The sequence below is a fragment of the Bufo gargarizans genome, chromosome 10 (genome assembly GCF_014858855.1).
Source record: "Bufo gargarizans isolate SCDJY-AF-19 chromosome 10, ASM1485885v1, whole genome shotgun sequence".
Classification (NCBI taxonomy): Eukaryota; Metazoa; Chordata; class Amphibia; order Anura; family Bufonidae; genus Bufo; species Bufo gargarizans.
Genome location: NC_058089.1, coordinates 68,361,796 through 68,386,449, shown reverse-complemented (window position 1 = coordinate 68,386,449; position 24,654 = coordinate 68,361,796). Strand labels below are relative to the sequence as shown.

Genomic DNA, 24,654 nt, shown 5'->3' with positions numbered 1-24,654 from the left:
AAACTTCTGTGTGACCAAACGGCATGGCGCAGAAGGAAAGGAACGCTGTATGGTTTCTGGAAGGCCTATTTTGATGGCCTTTTTTTTTTTTTTTTTTTTTTTTTTTTTGGGGGGGGGGGGGCACCATGTCCCATTTGAAGCCCCCCTGACGCACCCCCAGAGTAGAAACTCCATAAAAGCGACCCCATCTAAGAATCTACACCCCTCAAGGTATTGAAAACTGATTTTACAAACTTTATTAACCCTTTAGGTGTTCCTCAACAGTTTATGGCAAATGGAGATGAAATTTCAGAATTTCTATTTTTGGTAACCTTGCCTCACAAAAATGTAATATAGATAAACCAAAAATCATATGTACCCTAAAAATCTGCCACATTATCTTGTAGTTTCCAAAATGGGGTCACATTTATGAAGTTTCTACTCTAGGGGTGCATCAGGGTGGCTTCAAATGGGACATGGTATAAATGAACCAGTCCAGCAAAATCTGCCTTCCAAAAACCACACGGCGCACCTTTCCCTCTACGCCCTACCGTGTGCCCGTCCAGTAGTTTACGGCCACATATGAGGTGTTTCTGCAAACTACAGGATCGGGGCAATAAATACAGCATTTTGTTTGGCTGTTAACCCTTGATTTGTTACTGGAAAAAATGGATTAAAATGGAAAATTTGCCAAAAAATATAAATTCTGAAATGTTATCTCCATTTGCCATTAACTCTTGTGGAACACTTAAAGGGTTAATGACGTTTGTAAAATCAGTTTTGAATACCTTGAGGGGTGGTTTCTATTGTGTAAGCCTCACAAAGTGACTTCAGACCTTAACCAGACCTTAACTGGTCCCTAAAAATTGGGTTTTTGAAAATTTCCGAAAAATTTCAAGATTTTCTTCTAAACTTCTAAGCCTTGTAACGTGCCCAAAAACTAAAATGTCATTCCCAAAATGATCCAAACATGAAGTAGACATATGGCGAATGTAAAGTAATAACTATTTTGGAGGTATTACTATGTATTATATAAGTAGAGAAATTGAAACTTGGAAATTTGCAATTTTTTCCCAAATTTTAATAAATTTAGTATTTAATATTTTTTTTAGAAATAAAATTTTTTTTTTTTTAACTATTTTATCAGTGTCATGAAGTACAGTATGTGACGAATGTCCTGGATAAGTCAGTGTTTTAAAGTTATCACCACATAAAGTGACACTGGTCAGATTTGCCCAGTCCTTAAGGAGTTAAAGAGGACCTTTCATATGGCAAAAAATTCTGAACTAAGTGTCATGAGATATACAGCGGCGCACAGGGATCTCACTGCACTTACTGGCCAATCGCAGCGCAGAGCTCACAGCCTGGGAGAAAAATACATTCCAGGCTGTGAGCTCTGCGCTGCGATTGGCCAGCGCTACAGCCTGGGAGAAGAAGACGCCCAGGAGAACGAGGGCAGTCTCCTCCTACTATAACCAAGTGACCGAACATACCGGAGGGCATAGCAGGAGAAAGGAGCAGCACCCAGGGATAATAGTAAGGGCAATGAGATCCCTGGGCGCCGCTCTACAGATCATTACACTTGGTTCAGAATTTTTTGCCAGATGAAAGGTCCTCTTTGGTGTGGAAATTTTTATTAGGATGTGTATTTAATATATTGTGTATTGTCATCGTGTCTCTGTGTCAGGGTAAACCATGGGAGTGGATATCTTCCCGTGTATGTCCTGTCACAGCTGCTGGGCGCAGAGGTCTCAGTCGACGAATGGTCCATGTGCTAAGCACTGGGCTGTGGGCCGGGGGAGACTGATGTGTTCAGCAGAGCAGTGTTTTGTTGACTGATGTATGGACGCTGGCTACGGTCCCCACGCAAGACGCGGATTTATTGGCTTGGCGTGGATGCATTTGTTAAGAGAACAATATATATAAAAGGAATGTGCATTTGTTGTCTCTAGTGCGCCTGATCAGCCGCTGGAGATAATGATGTTGTCCTGTAAATAAACATGCATGAGGATCATAGTAATTTTATCTGGCATTGATCACTGAGTAAGGCTGGATAAAATTAGCTCCAGTGGTAATGGTAGGTTATAGTATGCATGTGTTTGTTGGCTAGGGTATTCTAAATAATGGTGTCTTGTCTCCCTATGTCATCACTTCCTGTATGTCATCACTTCCTGTATCCCTGTCTTGGGCCAGCCCCTTTTACACCTTTTGTGAGTAAATAAGACACAGGCTGGGCAGGGAGGAGGAGGAGTGCTCAGCAAGAATTCAAGCAATATGGTAACACCTGGGTCTGGCTCTGACTCTGGTTGAGGGAAGAGAGATTTACCTATTTCTTTACACAAAGTTTGATGCGAGCTGATTAAAACTATTAATGTTTCTATAACCTCTTTTTAAAGGGGTTTTCTCAATTCAGCAAATGGAATTATCATGTAGAGAAAGTTAATATAAGGCACTTACTAATGTACAATCGCAATACATTAGTAAGTAGCTTGTATGAACTTTCTCTACATGATAAATGCCATTTGCTGAAGTGAGACAGCCCCTTTAACAAGGGACCAACCCTCTGTCGACATTCTACACCACCTTCACTACGAGGGTTAGAACAAAGAAATAAGTGACCCCTGGGAGAGTGGCAGAGTAAATATGTTTAAACAAAAAGGATACACAATACAATACTCTGCTGTAGATTACAAAATGTTGTGTAGTCCCACACCAATAAACGAATATGAAGCATTAAAAAATAAGCCACAGAACCAAAGCTAAAGGAAACATTCAAACATCAACTTATCGTCTGGGACTTAAAGTAATAAATCCAGCTCTCCTCTTTTTGCAAAATATGTTTATCCCAATCACCCTGTTTTGCTGACTGTCTCACAAGTTGGAGAATCTTAAGAAGACAAGCATTAATACTTAGGGTGATATGAACATATGCCACCAGTGTGTCTTTTTTTTTCTTTCATGTCATTCACATGTTCAGATTCTTCTACGAAATTCCTGAAATGTTGTTTCCTACATAATTGAGAGAACAAGGGCATGTGCAAATATACACCGCCCCCGGGATTTCATAAAGAACACCTGTAGCTGAACGAATAACTGGTCTCGAGACTAGAGCCACCACATGTAAACATGCCACAAACTTTGTGATTAAGCCGTGGGTCAAGTGTAGTGGCCTGATGAATCTGAACGCTGAGGGAAATGTGTCGGGACAGAGCTTGTTTTTGATATCTCATTTTTTATTTTATTTTTTTCTCTAATACATAAAAGAAAATGCAGGAATTGCAGTACTTTCTGATTTTAAGAAGTTTATACTGTTAATGTTTAGTATGTGGGAAGGGTTAAAGTATGTCTGCCACCAAAATTAAATTTATCTGTGTCTTTGAACTAATCAAAATGAGATGATATGGTTCAATCAATTTTTATTAGAAAAAGAGCAGAGTGATGAGCATGTTTGTATCAATCAAAAATAAATAAATAGGAGAGGCAAATACATTCCAAAGAAACATGCATAGTGTACAAGCAGTGTAATGCTATTCAATTTACCGCTGTATGAAATCGGGGAAACAAACTCGGAGACAAAAAGGAGGGGGGACAGACTAGGGAACAATACAGGGAGTGCCGGGGGGAGAGAGACATGCCTGAGAACAGTAGATGAGGAAGCTAAAGATGTCCCATACCACCAAGTAACCCAAGTATCACAGTTCAGGAACTAGGGGGGCTCGATACTACCAGTAAATATTTGATGATAAATACAATCTGCACTATGTGACTTTCTCTAGCAATGTACTGAACAGCATGACTGCTTATGAATATTTATTAGAGGTTTCTTACTTGCCCAGCCCTCTAAAGGTACGGCCACATGGTCAGATTTCTGCATGCAGTTTAGGAAGCCAAAGTCATGAGTGGATCTTAAAAGGTGAAAATGTTCTCCTTTTTTTGAATTCGCTTCCAGTTTTGGCTTCCAAAACTGCATGCATATATCTTACCGTGTGGCCGTACCCTTAGGGCTGTTTCACACGAATGTGTGTCCATGTGTGAGCGTGAGCCTCCATTCTGGACACTGGAGTCTGTCAGCTCTGCAAATGACGGAAAAGACAGAAAATCCACAGGCTGCTATTACAACATCTCAGCTATGTACACAAAAAGGGATTACATATATTTTTTTATAAAAATTCAAAATGAGTACAATGCAATAATAAAAGAAAAATGCCCCCAAAGGTGTTCAAAGCCTTTAACCTCTTAAGGACATAGGGCGTACAGGTACGCCCTTGTGCCCTGGTACTTAAGGACACAGGGCGTACATGTACGCCCTGTGTATTTCTGATCACTGCCGTGCGGCTGGCAGTGATCGGAACCCGGCGCCTGCTCAAATCATTGAGCAGGCACCTAGGCTAAATGCGCCGGGGGGTCCCGTGACCCCCCCATGTCGGCGATCGCGGCAAACCGCAGGTCAATTCAGACCTGCGGTTTGCTGCGATTTCTGCAGTTTCTGATCCCCGCGGTCCCTGACCGCGGGGATCAGAAACTTTAGCATTCCTAAAATGCATCTGTATCCCCCCCACCTGCACCCCTTAGTGATTTTTGCCGGGTGGGAGGTGCAGGGGGAGGGTTGCGGGAGGCGGGCGGTGCGGCAGGCGGGATCGCGATCCCCCGCCCGCCTCCCATTGCGTAATCGTTGGTGTCTAGTGGGTATACCAGGGTGCCAGCACATTGCTGGCACCCTGGTATAAACGGCTGACATCGGTGATGCGATGTCAGCCGTTTAACCCTTTCCATACAGCGGTCCGTACGGACCGCTGTATGGAAAAGGTTAACAGCGCAGGGAGCTCCCTCCCTCTCCCATCGGGGGGCTGCTGTGCCTTTGCAGCCCCTCCGAATGGAGAGGGAGAGAGCTCCCAGGCAGCCCCCCAAGCCCCGTCCTTACCCTTCCCCGTCTGCGCAGTTCTGACCATAACTGAGCAGACGGGGAAGGTTCCCATGGCAACAGGACGCCTTCTCAGGCGTCCTGCTGTCCATGGTGCTGAACAGATCTGTGCTGAAAGGCATAGATCTGTTCAGACAAAGTGTAAAATACAGTACAGTACTATATATTGTACTGTACTGTATTATACAGACATCAGACCCACTGGATCTTCAAGAACCAAGTGGGTCTGGGTCAAAAAGAAAGTGAAAAAAAGTGAAAATAAAGTAAAAATCAAAAAACACATTTATCACTGATTAAAAATAAAAAAAATTAAATTCCCTACACATGTTTGGTATCGCCGCGTCCGTAACGACCTGATCTATAAAACGGTCATGTTACTTTACCCAAACGGTGAACGCCATAAAAATAAAAAATTAAAAACTATGATGAAATTGAAATTTTGCCCACCTTACTTCCCCAAAAAGTTAATAAAAGTGATCAAAAAAGTTGTATGTACTCCAAAATTGTAACAATCAAACCGTCATCTCATCCCGCAAAAATCATACCCTACCCAAGATAATCGCCCCAAAACTGAAAAAACTATGGCTCTTAGACTATGGAAACACTAAAACATGATTTTTTTTGTTTCAAAAATGAAATCATTGTGTAAAACTTACATAAATAAAAAAAAGTATACATATTGGGTATCGCCGCGTCCGTATCGACCGGCTCTATAAAAATATCACATGACCTAACCCCTCAGGTGACCACCGTAAAAAAAAAAAAAAAAAGAAACGGTGTAAAAAAAGCAATTTTTTGTCATCTTACTTCACAAAAAGTGTAACAGCAAGCGATTAAAAAGTCATATGCACCCCAAAATAGTGCCAATAAAACCGTAATCTCATCCCGCAAAAAATGAGACCCTACTTGAGATAATCGCCCAAAAACTAAAAAAAACTATGGCTCTTAGACTATGGAGACACTAAAACTTTTTTTTGTTTTAAAAATTAATTCATTGTGTAAAACTTACATAAATAAAAAAAATTGTATACATATTAGGTATCGCCGCGTCCGTGACAACCTGCTCTATAAAATTACCACATGATCTAACCTGTCAGATGAATGTTGTAAATAACAAAAAAAAATGGTGCCAAAAAAGCTATTTCTTGTTACCTTGCCGCACAAAAAGTGTAATATAGAGCAACCAAAAATCATATGTACCCTAAACTAGTACCAACAAAACTGCCACCTTATCCCGTAGTTTCTAAAATGGGGTCACTTTTTTGGAGTTTCTACTCTAGGGGTGCATCAGGGGGGCTTCAAATGGGACATGGTGTCAATAAAACCAGTCCAGCAAAATCTGCCTTCCAAAAACCGTATGGCATTCCTTTCCTTCTGCGCCCTGCCGTGTGCCCGTACAGCAGTTTATGACCACATATGGGGTGTTTCTGTAAACTACAGAATCAGGGCCATAAATAATGAGTTTTGTTTGGCTGTTAACCCTTGCTTTGTAACTGGAAAAAAAATATTAAAATGGAAAATCTGCCAAAAAAGTGAAATTTTGAAATTGTATCTCTATTTTCCATTAAATCTTGTGCAACACCTAAAGGGTTAACAAACTTTGTAAAATCAGTTTTGAATACCTTGAGGGGTTTAGTTTCTTAGATGGGGTCACTTTTATGGAGTTTCTACTCTAGGGGTGCATCAGGGGGGCTTCAAATGGGACATGGTGTCAATAAAACCAGTCCAGCAAAATCTGCCTTCCAAAAACCGTATGGCATTCCTTTCCTTCTGCGCCCTGTCGTGTGCCCGTACAGCAGTTTACGACCACATATGGGGTGTTTCTGTAAACTACAGAATCAGGGCCATAAATAATGAGTTTTGTTTGGCTGTTAACCCTTGCTTTGTAACTGGAAAAAAAAATATTAAAATGGAAAATCTGACAAAAAAGTGAAATTTTGAAATTGTATCTCTATTTTCCATTAAATCTTGTGCAACACCTAAAGGGTTAACAAACTTTGTAAAATCAGTTTTGAATACCTTGAGGGGTGTAGTTTCTTAGATGGGGTCACTTTTATGGAGTTTCTACTCTAGGGGTGCATCAGGGGGGCTTCAAATGGGACATGGTGTCAAAAAAACTGTCTAGCAAAACCTGCCTTCCAAAAACCATACGGCGCACCTTTCACTCTACGCCCCGCTGTGTGGCCGTACAGTAGTTTACGGCCACATATGGGGTGTTTCTGTAAACGGCAGAGTCAGGGCAATAAAGATACAGTCTTGTTTGGCTGTTAACCCTTGCTTTGTTAGTGGAAAAAATGGGTTAAAATGGAAAATTAGGCAAAAAAATGAAATTCTCAAATTTCATCCCCATTTGCCAATAACTCTTGTGCAACACCTAAAGGGTTAATGAAGTTAGTAAAATCAGTTTTGAATACCTTGAGGGGTGTAGTTTCTTAGATGGGGTCACTTTTATGGAGTTTCTACTCTAGGGGTGCATCAGGGGGCTTCAAATGGGACATGGAGTCAAAAAAACAGTCCAGCAAAACCTGCCTTCCAAAAACCATATGGCGCACCTTTCACTCTACGCCCCGCTGTGTGGCCGTACAGTAGTTTACGGCCACATATTGGGTGTTTCTGTAAACGGCAGAGTCAGGGCAATAAAGATACAGTCTTGTTTGGCTGTTAACCCTTGCTTTGTTAGTGGAAAAAATGGGTTAAAATGGAAAATTAGCCAAGAAAATGAAATTCTCAAATTTCATCCCCATTTGCCAATAACTCTTGTGCAACACCTAAAGGGTTAACTAAGTTTGTAAAATCAGTTTTGAATACCTTGAGGGGTGTAGTTTATAGAATGGGGTCATTTTTGGGTGGTTTCTATTATGTAAGCCTCGCAAAGTGACTTCAGAGCTGTAGTGGTCCCTAAAAATTGGGTTTTTGTAAATTTCTGAAAAATTTCAAGATTTGCATCTAAACTTCTAAGCCTTGTAACATCCCCAAAAAATAAAATATCATTCCCAAAATAATTCAAACATGAAGTAGACATATGGGGAATGTAAAGGCATCACAATTTTTAGGGGTATTACTATGTATTACAGAAGTAGAGAAACTGAAACTTTGAAATTTGCAAATTTTTCCAAATTTTTGTTAAATTAGGTATTTTTTGGTGCAAAAAAAATTTTTTTTTTAACTTCATTTTACCAGTGTCATGAAGTACAATATGTGACGAAAAAACAATCTCAGAACGGCCTGGATAAGTCAAAGCGTTTTAAAGTTATCAGCACTTATAGTGACACTGGTCAGATTTGCAAAAAATGGCCTGGTCCTAAGGTGTAAAAAGGCTGTGTCCTTAAGGGGTTAAAGGGAACCTGTCACCTCCAACAAACATCCCCAGCAGTACCTTAGAGTAGCCAGCAGCATGTTTGCAACAATCATTTTCTTCCTGCAGGCAGATGAAGCAAAAGCTGTAAAAACGTTCTTTAATCCCCTGCCGGAGTGCTTCTCTAGTCAGGCTTTAAAGGGAACCTGTCGCCAGTTTTATGGTGTCCTAACTAAGGGCAACATAAATAAGTGACTGATTCTTTTAGCAAAATGCTGGGTCACTTTCTTTAATTGACCCAGTCAATTTGCCAACATCTTGTATTGAAAAGCTCCAGCTCATAATGATCAGTCCTGAATATTCATGAGCTCCTGACTCTTCCTACCTACCTGCTGCTGATTGACAGTTAGTTATTTTCCAAATGAATCAGCAGCAGGTGGGCAGGGGAGTGGCTATAGCTCTGAATTAAAAAAACGCTGGACTCACTGACGTCACGCTGGACTCAAATCGTCTCATTAGCATGCAGCTTCTTTTTGTGTATATTATGAGGTAACCATCTGTCACACCAGTAAGTGAATACTTCTAAGGCACTTTTTAGTAGTTAATGATTGTATATAATTAGTTAGATTATAATCAAATATCCACATGACAGGTTCCCTTTAAGTCAAAGAGGCAGCGGCCTCCTTGCTTCAAGTCACGGTAACCACGCCCCCTTCCCTGCCCCTTCACTGTGACTGACAGCCGGCAGTTCGGCAAAGCCAGCCGAACTGTCGTGCATAAGCGCTGTCAATCAGAGCGAAGGGGCAGGGAAGGGGGTATGGTTACCGTGACTTGAAGCAAGGAGGCCGCTGGCCCCTTGACTTCAAGCATGACTAGAGAAGCGTGCCGGGCAGGGGATTAAAGAACGTTTTTACAGCTTTTACTTCATCTGCCTGCAGGAAGAAAATAATTGTTACAAACATGCTGCTGGCTACTCTCAGGTACTGCTGCCGGCTTGGGATGTTTGTTGGAGGTGACAGGTTCCCTTTTAATTTGGTTTACTGCTTATATAAGGTAATTGTCAGGAGATAATCTACAAATTGATGCAGCTAAATAACCACATCTTGTATTTTCTTGTAGGAGCGAGAGTAGTGAAGCTGTGCCTGTAACACCAATTGAACAGAAAAAGGCCAAGATGGAGGATGTTGTGGTATGCTCTTCCTCTGAAGGACTCTCCAATCCTCTGACCACTGGTAGTGAACAGTTGGATAAGGCCTTGGTTATACACCTGCACAACTGCAATAGGCTGCTGTTGGTGAGTAATAAAATGTGACTGCATATGCGATTGACAACTGCCGCCCTACAGTAATGTCCAGAGTCTGAGTAAATTTGATTCGGTCTGATTCTGAAATGCTATGGTCAATTATAATTGCTGCATCAAGGAAGAGAAGGAGTCCTTTTGTGTCCCCATTCTGAAGCTGACTATTTTGTGTGTGACAGCCATGGGCATAAGAAGGATCCCCAGGGCTATACTGAGGTATGACTTGCACTGATGAGCAAAAGAGTAACAATGTTTTGAACTTTTGACTTTCAGGCTCCATATGTCACCATCCACTACAGCTTCGGACGTGAGACTACCATTATTCTATAGACAATCACCTTGGCTATCTCATACATAAATTGGCCTTGCAACTATTTAGCACATTGTTAGTTATGTAGATTCTTGTCATGTAACTGCATTATTGTTTTGCTTCTAAAACTCAAAATTTTAATTGTATTATTTTGTTAGTATTTTGTAAATCCACCTTTTGGCTTTCAACATTGCCTGAATCCTTCTAAGCATGCTCTTGATCAGATTCAAGCATATCTTCACCGAAATCTGTTCCCAGGTCTCTTCCACACGTTCTCAATGTTGGTGCATACTGGTCGAATCACTTGGGTACGAATACAGCTTTTTTTTTTTCAACTCTACCCACAAGTTTTCGATTTGGTTAACGTATGGGAATTGTGGGGGCCAATCCAGCACCTTTACTTCATTGTCATTGAACCATTTCTTCGCCAATCTCGAAGTATGCTTCAGGTCGTTGTCCTGCTGGAACACTCTCATCCTTTTTATACCCATAGTACTTGAGAGTACGAAGTAACTCGACTTGTATGATACTCACATATAGCTCAGCATTGAGATCCAGTATCCAATGCCTTTGGCTGTGAAATCACGCCATATCATCAGGCTTCCTCCACCGAACTTGAGTTCCTTCCATTTCTCATTCCTTTAGCGCCCTTTTCCCTTGTTTCTTCCAGACCCATTTGCACCCATCAGAACCCAGTCTATTGACTTTCGTCTCATCGTTCCAAATCGCCCATATGCAATTTTCTACTGTCCACTGTTCCTACCTTTTTTGCAAACTCGAGTTGACGCTTCTTATGATGATATCGAAGTTGAGGCGGCTTCACCTTTTTTTTCAACCCACCATTCCAGACTTGTATAATGTGTGTCACATGGTTCGTACATAGACGTCTGTGATCTCACTATTACGAAGCATACGAGTCACCTCCACTGCCATGTTTGTTGTGCCAAACCTGATAGACCTTGTGATGAGCCGATGACTCCGATATTTTGCCTGGACATCCACCTCTTGGCTTTGGAATGGATGGACTTCATTTTGTATTCTTCCAACTGTCATGGCACTCACATGATGCATTTTGGCAATTTTTTGGGCCGAGATACAGCTATCAATGAGGTGGATGATGCTGTTTCTCTTTTCTTGGGAAATCTTCATGGCTGCTCCTTGATTCAAGCCAGTGACCTTTCACTTGGGAATCAACCTAATAACACACTGAGCTATTAGGGAATGTGAGAACAGGTTGTAACTTGTAGTATGCAAGAAGAAAAATATTGTTTCACCACCAAGTGCAAAACAGTTACAACGTAGTTACAGAAGTATCTGCATAACTAATCATATGCTAAATAATTGCAAGTCTAATTTATGTATTAGGGCTCTTTCACACTTGCGTTGTCCGGATACGGCGTGTACTCCATTTGCTGGAAGTGCCCGCCGGATCTGTAACACCGCAAGTGAACTGAAAGCATTTGAAGACTGATCCGTCTTCAAAATGCGTTCAGTGTTACTATGGCAGCCAGGACGCTATTAAAGTCCTGGTTGCCATAGTAGTAGTGGGGAGCGGGGGAGCAGTATACTTACCGTCCGTGCGGCTCCCGGGGCGCTCCAGAATGTCGTCAGAGCGCCCCATGCGCATGGATGACGTGATCCATGTGATCACGTGATCCATGCGCGTGGGGCGCCCTGACGTCACTCTGAAGCGCCCCGGGAGCTGCACGGACGGTAAGTATACTGCTCCCCCACTACACTTTACCATGGCAAACAGGACTTTAGCATCCTGGCAGCCATTATAACCATTCAGAAAAAGCTAAACGTCGGATCCGGTAATGCGCCGAAACGACGTTTAGCTTAAGGCCGGATCCAGATTAATGCCTTTCAATGGGCATTAATTCCGGATCCGGCCTTGCGGCAAGTGTTCAGGATTTTTGGCCAGAGCAAAAAGCGCAGCATGCTGCAGTATTTTCTCCGGCCAAAAAACGTTCCGGTCCGGAACTGAAGACATCCTGATGCATCCTGAATGGATTTCTCTCCATTCAGAATGCATTGGGATAAAACTGATCAGGATTCTTCCGGCATAGAGCCCCGACGAAGGAACTCTATGCCGGAAGAAAAAAACGCAAGTGTGAAAGAGCCCTAAGATAGCCAAGATTGTCTATAAAATGATTGTAGTTTGACATTCGAAGCTCTAGTGGATGGTGAGATATGGAACCTGAAAGTTAAAAACATTATTACCCTTTTGCTTGTCAGTGTAAATCTGCTGTGCATTTTATTTGGCTATATTTAATATAATTCAAAATTATGTAAAAGTATGAGTCTACTAACAGGACAAAAAAATAAAGTTTAAGAACTAAATAGAAAAAGCTGTTTTTAAAAAGAATAAATCATAAGTGTTTATGTAGTCATGTTATTTATAGTGGATAAAGTTTATAAAAAAATGTTTTCTGCATTCCTTTAAAAAGCAATAAGGAGTTGAAGGGGTTTTTCCTGGAGAATATTTTTTACTTAAAAATGGGTTAAATGACTTAAACTCAGTAGACACCTCACTGATCCCTTGCCGTTGCTCCAGTCCTCGCTACTCTCCATTTCCTGGTGTCAAGCTTGATAAGCAGGAATACACTGCCTGCTCAACCAATTGCTGCTGAGGTGGGTCACTGCTGCAGCCAGTGATTGACTTAGCAGACAGTCCAAGCCATTTCCAGTGTGGAGAGGGTGTGTGGGACCAGAGCAGTGGTGGGACAGCAGTGGCAAGTGATCTGTAAGTTGAGTTATGAGATTTTATGTTTTTTTGCTTTGTTTTAGTCATTCCAACTTCATTTCACTTCTTAAATAAAAGTATTTTCCCGGAAAACGTAAATAGAGCGAGTACTCAGCATTGAACTGCTGAGACAATGGGCAATGTAATGAAGAGGAAGCCATACTTGCATGGAGCGCCGCCTCCTCCTCCTCAAACAGCTGATCGGGGGTGTCGGGTGTTGGACCCGCAACAATCTCTATTAATATCTGTTGTTCAGTAGACTTGCATTTCTCACAGACTGAGAGGCCACAGATTTAAAGTGTAATTGTCGTTTCAGTTTATTTTTGTAATATGCTTTATTAGGGAACGATGTTTCTTTGTACTAGAAAACAGGCTGTGGGGTCTTCTAAACAAAGCTGTATCATCGTTACTAAGGAAAATCTGGCTTCAGTCTTCAATCTTCAGAAGATGCTTGTGTGTAACATAGAGAGGCTTCCAGACTGCCTCTTTTCACTACCCCATTCCCTGACTGACAGTCAAGGGGGCAGCGGCCTCCTTGCTTCAAGTTAAGATAACCACGCCCCCTTCCCTGCCCCTTCGCTGTGACTGACAGCCGGCAGTTTGGCTGGCTTTGTCGAACTCTCTGCATAAGCGCTGTCAGTCACAGCCAAGGCGCAGGGAAGGGGGCGTGGTTATCTTAACTCGAAGCAAGGAGTCTATATCTGGGTAGTTGAAGTCCCCCATAATAACTACCTCATTGTGATTTGCTGCCTTGTCTATTTCGTTTAGTAGCAGATTTTCTGTGGACTCTGGCATATTAGGTGGTTTATAATAAACTCCTATTAGTGTTTTTATTGTTTTTGCCTCCATGTATTTCTACCCACAGTGACTCCACATGTTCATGTCCCTCACTTATATCTTCCTGTAGTGTGGGCTTTAGACAGGACTTTACATAGCTATCATCCAGCCATGTCTCAGTTATTCCCACTATGTCATAGTTCTCCTCACACATCACTAATTCCAGTTCACTAGTTTTATTAGTCAGGCTTCTGGCATTAGTATACTTACAATTAAGAGGTTTATATATATTTTTTATGTCCCTTCTTCTTCCCCTCTTATAATGTAATCCCCCCCCCCCTCCCTAGTTTATACACTCCTCCAGCCTTCTAGCCATCTTCTCCCCAAAAACAGCTGCCCCTTCCCTATTATGGTGCAGCGCATGCCTACGATAGAGCCTGTAGCCGACAGAGAAGTTGTCCCAGTTCTCCAGGAACCCAAACCCCTCCTTCCTACAGCAGTTCTTGAGCCACTTCTTTATCTCCCGAATCTCTTGCTGCCTTTCTTGTCTGGCTTGTCGTACAGGTAGTATTTCGGAAAACGCTACCTTTTGAGGTCCTTGCCTTAAGTTTGTGACCCAAATCCCTAAAATAATTTTTAAGGACGTTTCACCTACCTCTAACTTTGTCATTGATTCCGATAGGAAACTACAAACTACGAGTCATAGGTACATTCGACTCAGCGGCCACACAAATTAAAGAGATTCTAGGATGGAATTGGGATACCCTCCTGATGGACCCAGATCTGGCCGATGTGGTCAGCCCCCATCCATATGTGACCTACAGGAGAGGGACCAACTTAAGAGACCAATTTGTCCATAGCCACTACAATCCACTTAAAAAAAGGACGTGGCTGGATAGACCAGTCATTGGATGTTTCAAGTGCGGTCGCTCTATTTTTTGCAAATTTGTCACTCAGTGTAAATCCCTAACACTCGAACCCACGGGCCTCACCTGCGATTGCGGAATGAGATATGTGGGTAAGACCCGTAGGGAACTACGGGTACGCATAGGTGAACACATGGGCAATATCCGTAACAACAGAGATACCCCAGTGGCAAGACATGTCCACTCTGTTCATGGGGAACGGGCATCAGCTGTAACATTTTTAGGCCTAGAAATGATCAGGAAGCCACTACGAGGGGGGGGATTGGGACAAAAAGATCCTCCAGAGAGAATGCTGGTGGATATTTAAATTGAAAACCACCTACCCCCATGGTCTGAATGATCAGTTACAATTTGCCAGTTTTTTGTGACCTGCATTGATGCCAGTCAACTAAATACACCACCAGCCTATGCACTGAATGGGGTGGGTGGGTGAGGGGACTATAGGGCATTTGGATCCACGTAATGTGCCCTGGTCTTGCCACTCATTCACCCCTCAATTATCATGGGGTTTCTCCTTTTCTCAGGTGTCATCCGTTCCCAACAAGGGTCACTGAAGTTACAACCCGATTTGAAATGAGAGTGGACACTATCACGTGTCTCCTTTGTGATTTATTTCTAACAGGGGTGGTACTATGTGCCACTAAGAGTTAATACACCCTGTCTATGTCTGTGATCGGACTGCCAAGTAAGTCCCCGCTCAGGTCCCATGCTGGAGGGGATGGCCCTTATCCTCTCCAGCACCTGCAGGAGTGCAGTTGTAGGAGCCGGTTCTTACAGACATCGGCCCCTGCTACCTCTCTCGGTCAGCTGCCGCTGCGCTCCGCCACGATCACGCCCCCATGCTATGACACTCATGGGGCGCCGTGACGTCGGTGAGGCGGCGCCGCGAATGGGCTGCCCTTTCTGGCAATTGCGCATGCGCAAATGGGGACGCAGCCGGCCTAGTCACGTGCCAGTTACATAATCACGTGGGCGGTGGCCACGCCCGCAGCGCATGCGCCCAGCCACCTTCCCCCTTCCATTTAACCCTAACAGCGTGCTTGGACGCGCTGTCAGACGCCGGCAGACTGTCGGCGCGCTTACCTGTCCTGCCGTACCCCATGGTGAAGGCCACAAGCTCTCCATAATAAACAGTGAGTAATTAATCACCACATGCCATTATACTGAGTTGCAGCAAGTGCCCCAGCCTGATTGGATCTTTATTGATGTCTTTCACTTTATAGGAATCTGGGTTGATTTGGACTACCAAGTCCTGCTAAGTCTGCGCCACCTCAATTTATACCCCCTCCCTGCATCCCTTATAGTAGGATATATTCTCAAACGAAACGCGTAGGGATAGTGAGTATATTTCCACAATAGTTCTTCACCCTCATACAAGTAGCTAACCTGGATTTTTTTGCCCCAATAAGGCCATTTCCCTGTTCCCACAGGGCCACCTAGGGTTATCTAACTTAGGGTAAGGTTCCGGACGGGGCCACCCCTTTCGGGGATAGGACCCCGTGTCAGGAGGCACTTTAGGGCATAATAGGTCAGACTTCCCCTGTGGCCCTCTTGCACAAAGTGACCGCCAACTGGAGGACGTACCCAGATGTGAGAACACCTCCCCTTGGGTATTGGACTTGAAGGTCCTGCTCGTCCACCACCGGTAAGACCCACCCTTTTCTCGCCTTATGGCATGTCTATAGACCTTCGGCACACCGCCACGGTCTTTATCTTGTTTATGTCTATAGGTCATACAGTTCACCTTCCGCCCCACCTAGAGGCGTAAATGTGGGCCTGACCATCAGGCGACCTGCCACGTCAGGTCCCCTGCTGTTGCTTGTTTTGTTGATCTGTTAGGGGTTTCCTTCCCATCACTGGGATCTTAAATTATCCTAATAAAATTTAGGTTTTAATACGTTACTACCCCTTTTTCTTCATAGTTCTAATTAACAAGTAGTTTCCTGGGGGTGGGGGGTCATCGCACCATCCTCCCTTGAGGGACCACCCTCTTTATTTTTCCGATATGAATCATTACTGCTGGATCTTATCCAGCCCCACCCAGTAATCTGGCAATCCGATTTGCAATGTGTCGAATTTGAGCGCCAGGAAGACAATACACCGTTCGACGATTCCGGTCTTTGTGACAGATGGCCCTATCTGTACCTCTAAAAATTCAGCAAATAAACATGAATTGTGCAGCTTGGAGAAATATTTCTGTTCGCTGAAGAGGTTGTGTTATCTTTTATCCTCAACAGAATGTGCTAACCTTGTATTAACCTATACTTGTTATAATTTTCTGCAGCATTTAGGCACATTTGGACCCCTTCGCTGTCATGAGTTATATGCACTTGATAAATTAATGAGAGAAGCCCATATCTTGGACATGATCTGTACGCTAACCGAGGAAAAATCAGGAAGGGAACATTCTGCAGTAGAAGGTGAGACCTTTTATACATTGTATTTTAAGTTGTCCTTATAAAGTGGATTTATTCTATATGCCACGCATCTATTAAAAAATTTATCTACTAGCCACAGGAATGGACCAACTGGTGACTGAATGTAAACTAAATGAAAGCAGGGATTATACATATCCCGCTATACTTATCTCTATGGCCATAGCATATAACTGGTATCAATACAGAATTCCTATGCATCATTCAGAGGACACATTAGTTAGTGTTATACATGAGAAAAAAGCATGGAAGCTGTACTGTGACTGGTCAACAAATTTAGGGGGTCATTTATTAAACATTTAGCATTTTCTACACCTGTTTTAGAAGCGGCGGCACATCCGCTGAAGTCATGAAGAGGCCTGCGCCTCTTTATATCTGTGGCGGATCCACCACCAGGTATAGGGCTTATTAAGACCGGCATCTAAAACACTAATCTTAATAAATGTGCCCCCTAGTTTTTCTTTTAGACCCTTTTTTTATGTTTCACTCCTGGCATGACTAGAATGCTAAATAGGTGCCAGAAATAGTCTGTGGTCCTGCTTCCTGTTTTCACCTGTAGCTTCCATGTATATGAGGACCTGTATAGAGGATGTTTCTCTGAATACTCCATGGGAGACAAAATATGGTGAGAGAGGCACAATTGTATGCAGTACTCACTAATGTGGCCGAGAATCGGTTATAGGCACGGATCTGTCACATGATGGTTCTTAAGGTACCCCACTGACAGTCATGAGGTCAGTCATTTACCAGCAAAAATAGCACAGCTCACTGTGCTATTTTCCCTGGTATTTTGATGAATACTGCAACAAAGGCACCCAATACAGCCTTAGGGCTCATGCACATGAACGTTTTTTGCGTTCTGTATGCGGACTGTATTTTGATTCCATATACGAAACCATTCCGCATCTGTTGCTTTGTTCCGTGACCCCGCAAAAATTATGAGACATGTACTATTCTTGTTCGTTTTGCGGACAAGAATAGGCATCACTATAATGGGCCTCCTGTTCCGTTCCGCAAATTGCGGAAGGCACACAGGCGGCATTTGTTTTTTGCGGACCGTCGTGTGCATGAGCCCTTAAGGCTAGGTCATCGCACAACAAAAAATATCTGCTACTTGTCTTTAACTTTCACTCAAACAGTTTATTTTATTTCTTTAAAAGGCTTTTTCATTTTAAGAAACAACCAAAATAAAAATAAAAATGTAAGACTGCCAATTAAATATACATTCATACTTCTTGTCTCCAAGCGTTGTCAGTTCACAGAAATGCAGAAATAAAGTGCCATTAAAAAGCAGTACTGTCACGTTCAATTCAGCGTGCCCAGATTTTATCAAACTTCTGGGGATGTTTTCTGTTATTGTACAGGATTTTGTATAAAGGAACATATTAATTGGATCTAGTGAGTAAGGTTAAGCAAGACATTAAGATTTTATGAGCACAGAAGAAAAGCCCATCCCCCTGGGGATCCTGGGGAATTGAAATAAGTATTAAGAAACAATAGGACCTCTGACCAAAACTGATTGACAATAGAACAGGACCACCCCGCGTGCATGTACGTCCCAACAGCCACCTGACAATGAAAACATTTGTTTGAGTTTCACTGGTGTATAGTATATCCTGTTTAAGAATTTCGTTTGGATGAGTAAATCACAAGCACTAGTCACCGAGGAAAAATAGAAGGGGTCTACCTGCCTCTAAACTTCAACTGTTAATGCTGGGATATCTGCTGACCATTTAGCATAAGATTTCTGAGGGCTTAGCGCCACTAGACTGCAATAAAGTATATACTTTGGTTGGGGGTTTAGAGAAGTTCGGGGTGCCAATAAGGTCTTCAAATATAGATGAGGTCAGTGTAATAGCCATCAACCTAACTTGCTCCCGTGCAGCATGCCTAAGCTGAAGATGATGAAAATAATCATGGCATGGAATGTAGTATTTTATTTTTTCCCCACGCCTCCACAACAGCCCTTCATGGAGGGTACCAAGATCAGCGCGTAAAAGCCTCCTCCCCTTTACCATCACCAGTTGTTTTCCTGTCCCTCAAGTGACCGGATAGGGATCAGCATGGGGTGCGCAGGGCCTTTGGTAAGTTCTTCCGGAGGGCTCCTGCAGGGGGAAGGATCCCGGAGCGATTTTGGGCAGATCCTCCTTCCCCTCTGTCTTAAGTCTGGCTTGTGCTGGCTGCCCCGGGCTTTTCTTCCCATGTGCGTTGGCCAGGATCATTGGTGCGGTGGTTGGGGGGGTTCCCATTTCTAGGGAACACTCCAATATCCACTTCCAGGTACTGCGCACTGTGGAACGCAGCGCAGGCATGTGACGTCGTCACGCCTTCCCCGAAAGCGCTCAGGCTAGCACCAGCATTGAAAAGGAGGTGGGTGGTCCACGTTCTGCCTTCCGACATAGTCAGCGCGGGGGAAATAGCAACGCTTGCCTCCTCCGGACCGCCAGAATGTCTGCCCCAGGTGATGTGGACCCTGCAAGGAAAGCCATCGACACCTCCAGAGAGAGAGAGAGAGAGAGAGAGAGGCAGGCTTTTCCTCCAAGACATATATTCAGCGAATAAAGAGGCAGCACTTCCAGCTTTTGGCGATAGGGTAACGACCCCAAACTTTATTCCCAGCAACGTTTCGGCCTTCTCAATGAGGCCTCATATATATATATATATACATACAGTCGTGGCCCAAAATTTTGAGAATGACACAAATATTAGTTTTCACAAAGTTTGCTGCTAAACTGCCTTTAGATCTTTGTTTCAGTTGTTTCTGTGATGTAGTGAAATATAATTACACGCACTTCATACGTTTCAAAGGCTTTTATCGACAATTACATGACATTTATGCAAAGAGTCAGTATTTGCAGTGTTGGCCCTTCTTTTTCAGGACCTCTGCAATTCGACTGGGCATGCTCTCAATCAACTTCTGGGCCAATTCCTGACTGATAGCAACCCATTCTTTCATAATCACTTCTTGGAGTTTGTCAGAATTAATGGGTTTTTGTTTGTCCACCCGCCTTTTGAGGATTGACCACAAGTTCTCAATGGGATTAAGATCTGGGGAGTTTCCAGGCCATGGACCCAAAATGTCAATGTTTTGGTCGCCAAACCACTTTATTATCTTATTTTGCCTTATGGCACGGTGCTCCATCGTGCTGGAAAATGCATTGTTCTTCACCAAACTGTTGTTGGATTGTTGGAAGAAGTTGCTGTTGGAGGGTGTTTTGGTACCATTCTTTATTCATGGCTGTGTTGAGTGAGCCCACTTCCTTGGATGAGAAGCAACCCCATACATGAATGGTCTCAGGATGCTTTACTGTTGGCATGACACAGGACTGATGATAGCGCTCACCTTTTCTTCTCCGGACAAGCCTTTTTCCTGATGCCCCAAACAATCGAAAAGAGGCTTCATCGGAGAATATGACTTTGCCCCAGTCCTCCAGCAGTCCATTCACCATATTTTCTGCAGAAGATCAATCTGTCCCTGATGTTTTTTTTGGAGAGAAGTTGCTTCTCTGCTGCCCTTCTTGACACCAGGCCATCTTCCAAAAGTCTTCGTCTCACTGTGCGTGCAGATGCGCTCACACCTGCTTGCTGCCATTCCTAAGCAAGCTCTGAACTTGTGGCACTCCGATCCCGCAGCTGAATCCTCTTTAGGAGACAATCCTGGTGCTTGCTGGACTTTCTTGGACGCCCTAAAGCCTTCTTAACAAGAATTGAACCTCTTTCCTTCAAGTTCTTGATGATCCTATAAATTGTTGATTGAGGTGCAATCTTAGTAGCCACAATATCCTTGCCTGTGAAGCCATTTTTATGCAACGCAATGATGGCTGCAAGCGTTTCTTTGCAGGTCACCATGGTTAACAATGGAAGAACAATGATTTCAAGCATCACCCTCCTTTTAACAGGTCAAGTCTGCCATTTTAACCCAATCAGCCATCAACATTCTCACCTGAGTTAACAAGACGATTACTGAAATGATCTCAGCAGGTCCTTTAATGACAGCAAGGAAATGCAGTGGAAAGTTTTTTTGGGGATTAAGTTAATTTTCATGGCAAAGAAGTACTATGCAATTCATCTGATCACTCTTCATAACATTCTGGAGTATATGCAAATTGCTATTATAAAAACTTAATCAGCAACTTTTCCAATTTCCAATATTTATGTAATTCTCAAAACTTTTGGCCACGACTGTATATACTAACTCTCCCCCCCCCTGTTTTTTATGGGGGAGAGCTTGGATCTTCTGGAGAACCGTTACAAAAAAGATTTCAGATGTGCAAAAAGATATCCGCTGCTACCGAAAAAACTTTGTCTAAAATGCATAAATTGAGTGATCTCAGAGGAATCTTCAATCTGTTGTGCATAGTTCAAGATCCTTTTTTAAGGAAGAAATAGGTGCAGCCATTGATGCGAGATTGGTGGTAGTCTCTCCTAGACCGTCCACCTTGAGCTGTTCCCTCTGTAATTGATGAACATATATTTCTGATCTGGACGAGGAAAAAGGCTCTTCTGATTCCAGTATCTCTGAAGGCTCCTTGGGTCGCCTTTGTGTTCCATAGAGCAAACTGAGTCCTTACTTAAAACAATTAGGGCAACAAATTTAGAAGAGATTAAAGAGCAATTATCCGTCCAGCGGCGAAAAAGAAACGGGTCTCCCCAGTGCACTCCAACTTAAAGAATTGAATCCAGAATGAATGGAAAGATCCTGAGAAGAGGCAAGCGTCATCTTGGATCTTTAAAAGTAATTAGCCTTTTGCGGAGGATGATTCCAGCTCCTGGGACAAGGCCCAACATGCGCCAGTCGCTAGGATCTCCGAGAAATCTTCATTGCTGTTTCAACACTTAGGGATCCTCAAGGATCCTATGAATAAGAAATGCGAATATTTGCTTAAAAAATCTTGGGAGTCTTCTATGGCTATGTTGCGTCGCAGCATCTTAGCCACTTATACAGCAAGAAGTGGTGAATTTATCAGCAAAAAATGCAGCCTTATCAAATGCCTCCCATAAGGCCGTATGGTTCAGGTCCTGGAATGGGGATTCCGCATCAAAGAATAAGCTCTGTGCCATCCCATGTGAAGGAGATCATTTATTTGGAAAAGCCTTAGATGATAACCTGGAGAAGGCTTCCAATAGGAAAAAAGGCTTCCCCACGGAGTCTAAGTCTTTCCATCAGAGACGGAATTTTCGCTCCCAGAGACGTCCTGGATTTGATCAAAAGAGGAAGAACTCAGGGATTTCATGGCTGTCGTCAAAAGGGAAAAATAAAGGATTCTTCTCAGAGAAATCTTCCCGTCCAAATACTGTACTGTATATCTGTGTTACAATGAAAAAAGAGATGGCTCCCCTGTTAGGACTGGGGGCCAATTCTACTCGAGCCTTTGCTGCCTCATGGGCACGGGGAATTACCACACGTTTTTTGTTTTTGTTAGATTTTTCGGTCTACAGTTGACCATTTTCATTTGTATTGTTATGCTGATTTAACGTTATTAAATAGTACATCAATTTTTTTAGTCCTAGGCTATTAACTGGTGGAGGTAAAGGGGAGGGGGCTTTTATGCGCTGATCTGTTATTTTCCTTTCCCTAAAAAGGCTGGTACCGTCCAGAAAGTGCCGTTGTGGAGGCTAAAGGAAAATCCAATTACCAGTAAGAGTAATTTTCATCTTTCACTTTAAGAGCAACAAATGTGAGAAAGATGGCATCAGTAGAAAATAGATCGGTCAGTTATTTGACACCTGCTCTAGCCAACATTCTAGCGCCTGGGAAGTGAGGGTTCGACAAGATAGCAGTCTTAGGTGAAAATGCATCAGCAACAACGGCCCTAAAAAGCTTCTGCAAAAGTGACAAGACGTGGGCAATAGTTTTAATGGGGAGAGGATAGAGACCCACGGGTTGTTACCTATATAACAAATTTGTAAGGCTTTTGTACAAGTCCATGAGCACACCCGCCAGGGCCTTTTCCACATTACAAAAATTATGCCCACCCATCAATGGGCATACACCAACTGAGATGCCAAATAATAATACATATGAGGGGCAGAGACACCACATAACGTTTTGGAGCCTGTAGAGTAGCCAGGCTGAGCCATGGAGACCGGCCCTGCCAATAAAATTCACTAAGGATGGCATTTTAAAAAGATCAGTTCTGCTAAATTCAATTCCAGAAACGTGCGTACTTCTGGCTGTATTTTTTCCCCAAGGTATTTAATAGAAGTCTAGATTTACTGGGAGTACTGAATTATGTAGGTAGCTGGCGTACATAGGAAGAAGGGCAGATTTCTTCGAATTCACACTAAGACCAGAAATGGAACAAGCATTTGCAAAAGCTGTTACAGTATATAGACTATAAGATATACTAAAGTATCATCTGCGTACACGGATACACTTTCAACCAGCGATTCAGGAGTGATGCCTTTGATAGAGAGGGGTGACGAATAGCAGCTAAGGGGCTCAATAGCCAGGGTGAACAATAAGGGGGTCAAGGGGCAACCCTGACGCGTAACTCTTTTTAGAGGGAAGGGGCCAGAAACATCTAAATTCATTCTAATGCATGTTCTGGGAGAGTCATATAGAAGTTTAACCCAATTACAGAATTGAGGACCAATATTAAATCTTGGTAGTAGATTCCAGAGATGAGGCCACTCAATAGAATCAAAGGCTTTTAAACTATTCAAAGCTAATATAAACCCTGGTGAGTCAGAACCCTCTGCAGCCATTAAGTTTAAGCGTAGTCTCTGAATGTTTATATCCGTGGCCCTCCCTGTCATGAAACCAGGGTGAATCAGGAACAGCATTGTTTAGCAAGTGAAATAGGGTGATCGGAATCGGGCTCCAGATGGTCCTTCCCTGGCTTAAGCAGGACCACTACCAGTGCTTCTCTTAGTGAGTCAGTTAGGGAACCATTGGATAATGCAGTGTTATAAGTCTCACACAGTTTGGAGGCAACAATTTCAAAGTTGGCTTTATGCCAGCCAGGGTTTTTCCCAGGTGGGAGGGTGCCAATGGCCACTGAAACACCCTCCGACATAATTGGTGCGCCCAACAGCCACGTTATAAATAGAGTTCCGCATAAAAGGCGCTGAAAACAGTTGATCTCTGTGAGGGGTGCATACATAGTGTACCATCTCTGGCCTTTAACGCTAGGGCTAGAGGTACATGGCCTTTCAGAACAGTCCCGATAGAGCAAGAGCTTCACATTCTTGTCCCCATACTCCTATAGAGGCTTCCCTTGATACCAACTTTTTTTTTTTGTTCTTTATAAAGCAGTAGCAGCTCCCTTTGCACTTGTACCCACTTCCTTTTAGCACTTTCTGAGGGTCATTAGCGTAAATCATTGCATTTAGTACTTAAGATGTTAGTTGAGATTTCTGCTATTTAAGTTGTTTTCTATGTGCTTCTACCCTGCTATAAATGACCCTGTAAGAGTGGCCATGTCTGCATCCTATTTAGAGAAAGGGTCAGGGTGGTCAGCGTTATTGGCTCAGTACTCAGTGTGGGCTGTAAATGCCACAGAGTTCACTGCAGGGATTTCGAGCCAGGCCGAGTGCATGGCCAAATCTTTGACGTTTGGGAAGGTCCTGAGCAGGGCTGTAGTACAACAGCGGCATGGTCAGAGATCCCCCTAGGCAAGAAGATCAACAGAGGTCAAAGCCAGGTCTATTCTGGAAAATGATTTATGGACTGAGGAATAGTAGGAGTATTCCTTGGTATCAGGAAATTTCCACTACCCAGTGCAGATCACCATGACTGAAGATCCACTGACACATCATTACCACCCGTACGCTCCACTGTTGCATCTAAAAGGGCATTAAAGTCACCTACACACAATAACTGACTGAGCAAGAAAGAAGTAAGTTTCTGAGATATGTGTTCCAGGAGGCTACCATTGAAGAAGGGGGAAGTGGCGGCATATAGAGATTAACCACCGTAAAAACAAAGCCATTCAATGAACATTGTATAATAGCATACTGACC

At 43.1% G+C, this 24,654-nt stretch overlaps 1 protein-coding gene across 7 annotated transcripts in view; it reads left to right on the top strand.

Annotated features, from left to right (window-relative positions):
* RIPOR1 (RHO family interacting cell polarization regulator 1) overlaps positions 1-24,654 on the top strand; it is a 289,814-nt gene that overhangs the window by 220,660 nt on the left and 44,500 nt on the right. For all 7 annotated transcript variants that reach the window (XM_044271143.1, XM_044271141.1, XM_044271138.1 and 4 more), the window contains 2 exons: positions 9,315-9,489; positions 16,539-16,674. In XM_044271143.1, coding sequence (XP_044127078.1) covers positions 9,315-9,489; positions 16,539-16,674 — 311 coding nt within the window. The remainder of the gene's footprint in view (positions 1-9,314; positions 9,490-16,538; positions 16,675-24,654) is intronic.